The following is a 5,783-nucleotide window of genomic DNA, read 5'->3' as shown; positions in this document are numbered from 1 at the left end:
GGGGGGGGAGATAAAAACTCACCCAGAATACACCTGTGGATATAACTGTAAAAACTTGCAAAAAATTACAGTCAAGAGAAATACTAAAAAGGTACATTTCATAAAGTGAATCAATGCAAACTGCTAGTGAACATTCATATAGCAATCTTTGGCAGTATAAACATACAGTGATACGTGTTTTTAGGAGTTGTATATTAATGCTGGAATCCACTGGACCCAAAGAGTAGTATGTTGCTATGGTAATTTCTGCATTAAACATTTAGTCTTCAATATGGTAAAGAATTTGGCACATATGTAAAATCTACAAAAAATTAGCGAAATCATAATATATAGTTGTAAAAGAAAAAGAGGTTTAACTCTCTCAACAAGGACTCGGTTGATTTGACCAACCACGTGACCTATTTATACTCATTTAAAGTCTTTATAGATTTGATTCTAACGTTTACCTTCACAAACTTTGGCAATCTGTCATGAAACATTACAAGTCTTTCACCTACAAAAAGTCATTTTTTAGTGAAGGTTTTATATAAACTAAAAAAAAATTTGAATATAATGAGTATTTGTTTTAAATGGTGTGCAAAGTGATTTTCGTTTTAAAATTAAAAATATTTTCTTCATCTCTTAAATACATTTCAAATGTTTGTTTCAGTAAAACTTTATATTTTATTTTCTCTACCCTAATTCTATACAAGGTTGGTCAATTTGACCGACCTCGTAACCACCCCAAAAATCTAAATTACCCTTTTTTTTCTCTCTGGAATGACTTCAGATTGTAACATGAAACTACATTCATTTATCCTAAGTAGCTGTAAACTCATAACAGTATACATATATTCATAATTAAAGTTTATTGTTTTATTTCCGTTTGAGCTGTGTCTAACTACTATTCACACCATTATAAGTTGAAAGTCACTTGGGAAACGTGTGGTTAACATTAAGCTATCAAATTATGTTACCCGCAAGCTGCTCATGTGCGTGCCTTGTGAAACATTATTATTATTATTGATTTTACATAATCTAACCCTAACTAACTTAGAGATCCCTATTTTTACCTTCTAGTGACTTTTATAACAATAAATAGAGAACAAGAAGTACTTACCTGTTTTTTTTTCTGTTAACTGTCGATAACACTTAACCGTACTTTATTTTTATACTTATGGTAGTAACATACTAAATACCTTTTTATTTAATTAAATAATGCACCAAAAAACACAGAATAATAACATGCAAAAAGCAGACAATTTCCTCTAACTATCACAATTTTTCTGTTTTTCTAACTATGCGACAAGAGCCTTTACAAGTTCATTCAAGCTAATTGTTATCTTTCCCATGGAAAGAAAGCTTGTACCAACAGAGAAATTGACAATTCTCCATTCAGAAAACAACGTGATATAATACGTCATTTGACAGATGAAAACCTTGGTTTTCTATTGGTTATAGATAATAGAGAATTAAATGTAAGAGAGAACTATTAACAAATCCTGAAAGAGAGAATGTGACAAAAGATGCCTGATTTTCTATTTGATGGCTCAGTAACCAAACAAGATTGAAGGCTATTAAAATTGTAGTTTGTCTGAGCAATGACGATTTTATAGTGAGTAATTTAAGTTTAATTTTGTATTTACTGTAAGGGTGGTGGATAAAATAGAGAAGAGGAGATGCCTAGGGGAAATTTAAGAATTTTTTAAAATATTGCCTTATAAAATTAAAAACTTAAGACTTGTATACTATTAAAATATGAATTATTAGCTAAGATTTTATGCTATACTAATTGGTATAACATAAATAAAAAGTTGTTTAATAAATTTTTGAATACAAGTCACTAAAACCATGTGACATACGCAGTAAATGATGCCCAGGCAGATAGGGTAAAAGAGCTTCAATAATGCGAACTACATTTAGATTACAAAATATGAAAGATTTACATGATATCCCTTTCACTATTTTTCATATATAATAGCCTTTTGCAAAGCTTTAAACAAAATGAAAATAAAAATATATTTCCACCTAACTACATTACACAAATACTACAACTTAATCCTATTTTTCCATTTTTGCATCCACTAATATTTTTATTTGATGTTTAGAAGAATAACACTGAAAGCAATTAAAAAAAAAATCACACTATCTATTCACATATACTCTACAACATTCAAAACACGACAAAAAACATTGAGTGTTAACAAAAACAGATATTTAGGTTTACATTAGTACCACACACCTCTTCACAAGATGGGACAGGAAGTCTTGATAACTTGAGTGCTTCCCACAGGGGAGACTCTGAAGACCAGGCCTTACTTTCCAGGATCTGCTCTTCAACCTAAAACACAGAAATGGGAAGATAACCTGAACTAATTTTTTTCTCAATAATAACAAGGTTTGGTATAGTTTATTTTCTTTATTAAACATTAAAAAAAAGACAAATTGTTGAAATTTATGCAAAATAGATATGAAATAAGAAATAACTTTACCTGTAACATTTTCATAAAGTAATGGTTCAAACAGGAAAAATTAGACTGACATTATAAGCAAACAGGAAATGTATTAAAAATCTAATATAATAGAAAATATCAGTTTTACTAACAGATACTTTTCAGATATGTTAAATATTCTTTGCAAAGAATTAAACATCAAAATATCAGTGTTAAGTGAATCTGTTTCTCATTTCTTCATCCCTGCCATCACAACAAAGATACAGAGGTACTGAAAGAAAGTAAAACAAAAAGCATCAAATCAGAAAGAAATAGATGATAAAAATATATTTTAACTAACATGATTCAGGTGCTTCACTACGTCTCTTGACAATCCTTCTTCAGCTCGAATGACTGGCTCTATCACCTTGTAGAAGTCATAAGACCAAAAATCAAACACCTCCAAAATCCAGGGGAATGTGCTAAAAGACAGGTTTTTTTCTTTTTAGAAAATAATCAAAAAAAAAAGTATTCACAGTCTATTTTTCTTTTTACACAAACAAAAGCTATAACATAGAAATTTCTTTAAGTTTAGAAAAACACCAATGTATTGACAAATAGGATGATTTAAAGAAAGACTTTGATCAGCTCATTAGTCACCAGGTGGTATCACGGAGGTTTACAACATACTTCTATGCATCTTGTTCAAGCAAGCACATTTGTTGTCTGAATAAATATGCCCAGTTCTGCTGCGAACAGTTGTACGAACAAAACCAGTGGGCATCAATTTCCAAGGGAAACTAGATTTTGAATTAAGTAGAGAATAGTCATAAATCATGTGGTCTGGACGACAAATGCATTTGAAACAAAGGTTCTTGTAACATACTATGCAAAAGCCACTTCAATTTGAAGAATTATAAGCAGTCACTTTTAGATACTATAGTGTTGTACTTTTCCCTGTTAGGTTAGGTCCCATGTGAATATAACATGCATTGGACGACAAATGCATTTGAAACAAAGGTTCTTGTAACATACTATGCAAAAGCCACTTCAATTTGAAGAATTATAAGCAGTCACTTTTAGATACTATAGTGTTGTACTTTTCCCTGTTAGGTTAGGTCCCATGTGAATATAACATGCATTTACACTTTGAATTTGTGTGCAATTAATTTTAGGTTAGGAATTTAAAAAAAAAAAATTCAGTTTCAGGTAACCTATTTCTAACTGAATGAACAATATATTTGTAAATCATGGCAAAGTTGTCTATTTAATGAGGTTTGATCCATGTAAACCAATTTTTATTGATTACATGACAGTAGAATATAGTAGTTCGAATTCTTTGATAGTACATAAAATATTTTGAGTAGCATAAGAAATTCATCTTTAATAATTCTTGAACCCATTTACTCTTGTGTACAAAATGGGAAAAAATTACAATGTAACTTCACTTAGACGTATTCAGTTTTAAAGCAAATGTGGTCAAGGAAGTGGATTGCAGGTTCTCATTGTGACAAAATCTGTGAAAACCAAACAAAAAATTTTTAGCGTCGTTCATAAGTAAATATGTGTCATAGATCTAAAGATGAATCACTGACTCAAACTGCTCAACTGCAAAACCATCACTATCTTTTAGAACATTTGTTGACACTCCAGGCAACATTACGTTTGCCAAAAACTTAGTGACATGGTAATAGTATTGTACTACTGCATAGTATCAAAGACCATGACCTTACCTTTGTATTAATTTTTCCTTTCTCTCAATAGCAGTGGAACTATGTTCAAGAAGTTTGATTTTGAACTAGTTCACTGTAAACTGCAAGTATTTGGAAGTTCACAAAAATGAGGCCTTGGAGCCAATCAAAAACATTAAGACAAGATTCATCTTTCAGGATATTTTTTCTCTGTTTTGAGACTAATCATTATTCAGCTTTTCATAAAATACGACTTTTAACTAAGAAAAAACTTCAGCACATTATATTATATTTACACTTTAATTGAACTATTTAATATTAACCTAATTTTACAACCCCTTTTTCCATAATCATCTTGGTCACAAATACTACCTACCGTTGAGAATTGTATGAGAACAGTACTATTTCTAGACAGCAGGCAAATAATGTCTTGTGAAATTCATCCTTTTCCAAGAGACTCTGAAAAAAAAAAGAATTTAAAGTATATAAATTTAAAATTTTCATTATCACTATAGCATATAAACTTATTAAAAACTATTGCTACTTATATGAATTCTAAAAATAAAAATTAAATGTTTAATTTCCTCTCAGTAACTACTAAGTAAATTTATCAAATTATGTAATCAAATATCTATGTATCTTCAGCTTTAAATTTTCTTAGTAAATGTTTTTTAAACAAAAACATTAAACCAAGTCAGTAACTTAACTCAAATTTTTATCCTATTTCACAGACATTTTAAGAGAAATAATGCAAAAATATATTGAAATACATACACAAGGATCATATTCCAAATTTAATATCTCACCTTTGGGTTTCAATAGTGATGAGATTTAGGTATTCATATCAAGGTTTTACAATGGAGCACTATATAGAAATAGGGTTGGTAGTAACAACCCATAAATAATTCATAAAAACAAATACTTACCGACAAATCTGTTTTAGGTGGAAGTCTTTTTCTTTCATTTGTCATAACATTTTCTAAAACTTTATAATAGAGCGTTTCTCCAAGCTGGAGTCGCTTCTTAGCAAAATCTAACTGGGAACCAGGATGATCTTCCCATGGCTGGAAAAACACATTCACAAAATAAATGCGTGTTTCTAAATCGAACACTAATTTACATGTAAAAAATAAGCATCTCTCTTTTAAATCTTCAATGTGGTTTATATTTCTACAATTTTTAAATGATACTATTCGAGTTATACAAACATTTATAAAATTTACGAGAAACTTAAGCACTATTTTTATTAATGTTTTGGCCCTAGAATTATTACATATAAGGAATAATACACTTAAATATTCCTAATAATAAAACAAAAACTTTAGCATCTGGATGATAATCAAGTTAAAATGCTTCACAATTCTTTAAAAAGAAATTGGGACAACTTTTCAAACTTCCAGTGTGGATATCTAATATCTATAGATATTGTATCACCAGAAACAGAAAATAATTAAAGACCAGATTTGAAATAATTTCAAAGCAACTGATTACATTTCATTTGTTAAATAATAATTAATAGGTTGAATGAATATTACATAGTCTCACTGCATAAAGTAATGTCTTTAAAAGAATACTAATGAAAAATTTAAGGTGTGAATCTAAGTTTCAAATGGACAGCAACTGCCTGTTGCAGAAACCTACAAATGTAGAGGACGACGTTTCGAAAGTCTTCCGCCTTTTC

General features: G+C 29.5%; 1 protein-coding gene across 1 annotated transcript in view; it reads right to left on the bottom strand.

Annotated features, from left to right (window-relative positions):
- LOC106464112 (retinoblastoma-like protein 1) overlaps positions 1 to 5,783 on the bottom strand; it is a 53,749-nt gene that overhangs the window by 16,704 nt on the left and 31,262 nt on the right. The window contains exons 11-14 of the mRNA XM_013924223.2: positions 5,029 to 5,166; positions 4,479 to 4,561; positions 2,773 to 2,893; positions 2,222 to 2,320 (exon numbers count right to left, since the gene is read on the bottom strand). Of these exons, the coding sequence (XP_013779677.1) occupies positions 2,222 to 2,320; positions 2,773 to 2,893; positions 4,479 to 4,561; positions 5,029 to 5,166 (441 nt within the window). The remainder of the gene's footprint in view (positions 1 to 2,221; positions 2,321 to 2,772; positions 2,894 to 4,478; positions 4,562 to 5,028; positions 5,167 to 5,783) is intronic.

Source organism: Limulus polyphemus, unplaced genomic scaffold (assembly GCF_000517525.1).
Source record: "Limulus polyphemus unplaced genomic scaffold, Limulus_polyphemus-2.1.2 Scaffold1563, whole genome shotgun sequence".
Lineage (NCBI taxonomy): Eukaryota > Metazoa > Arthropoda > Merostomata > Xiphosura > Limulidae > Limulus > Limulus polyphemus.
The sequence above is the reverse complement of the archived record's forward strand: the minus strand, read 5'-3'. Positions and strand labels throughout refer to the sequence as shown.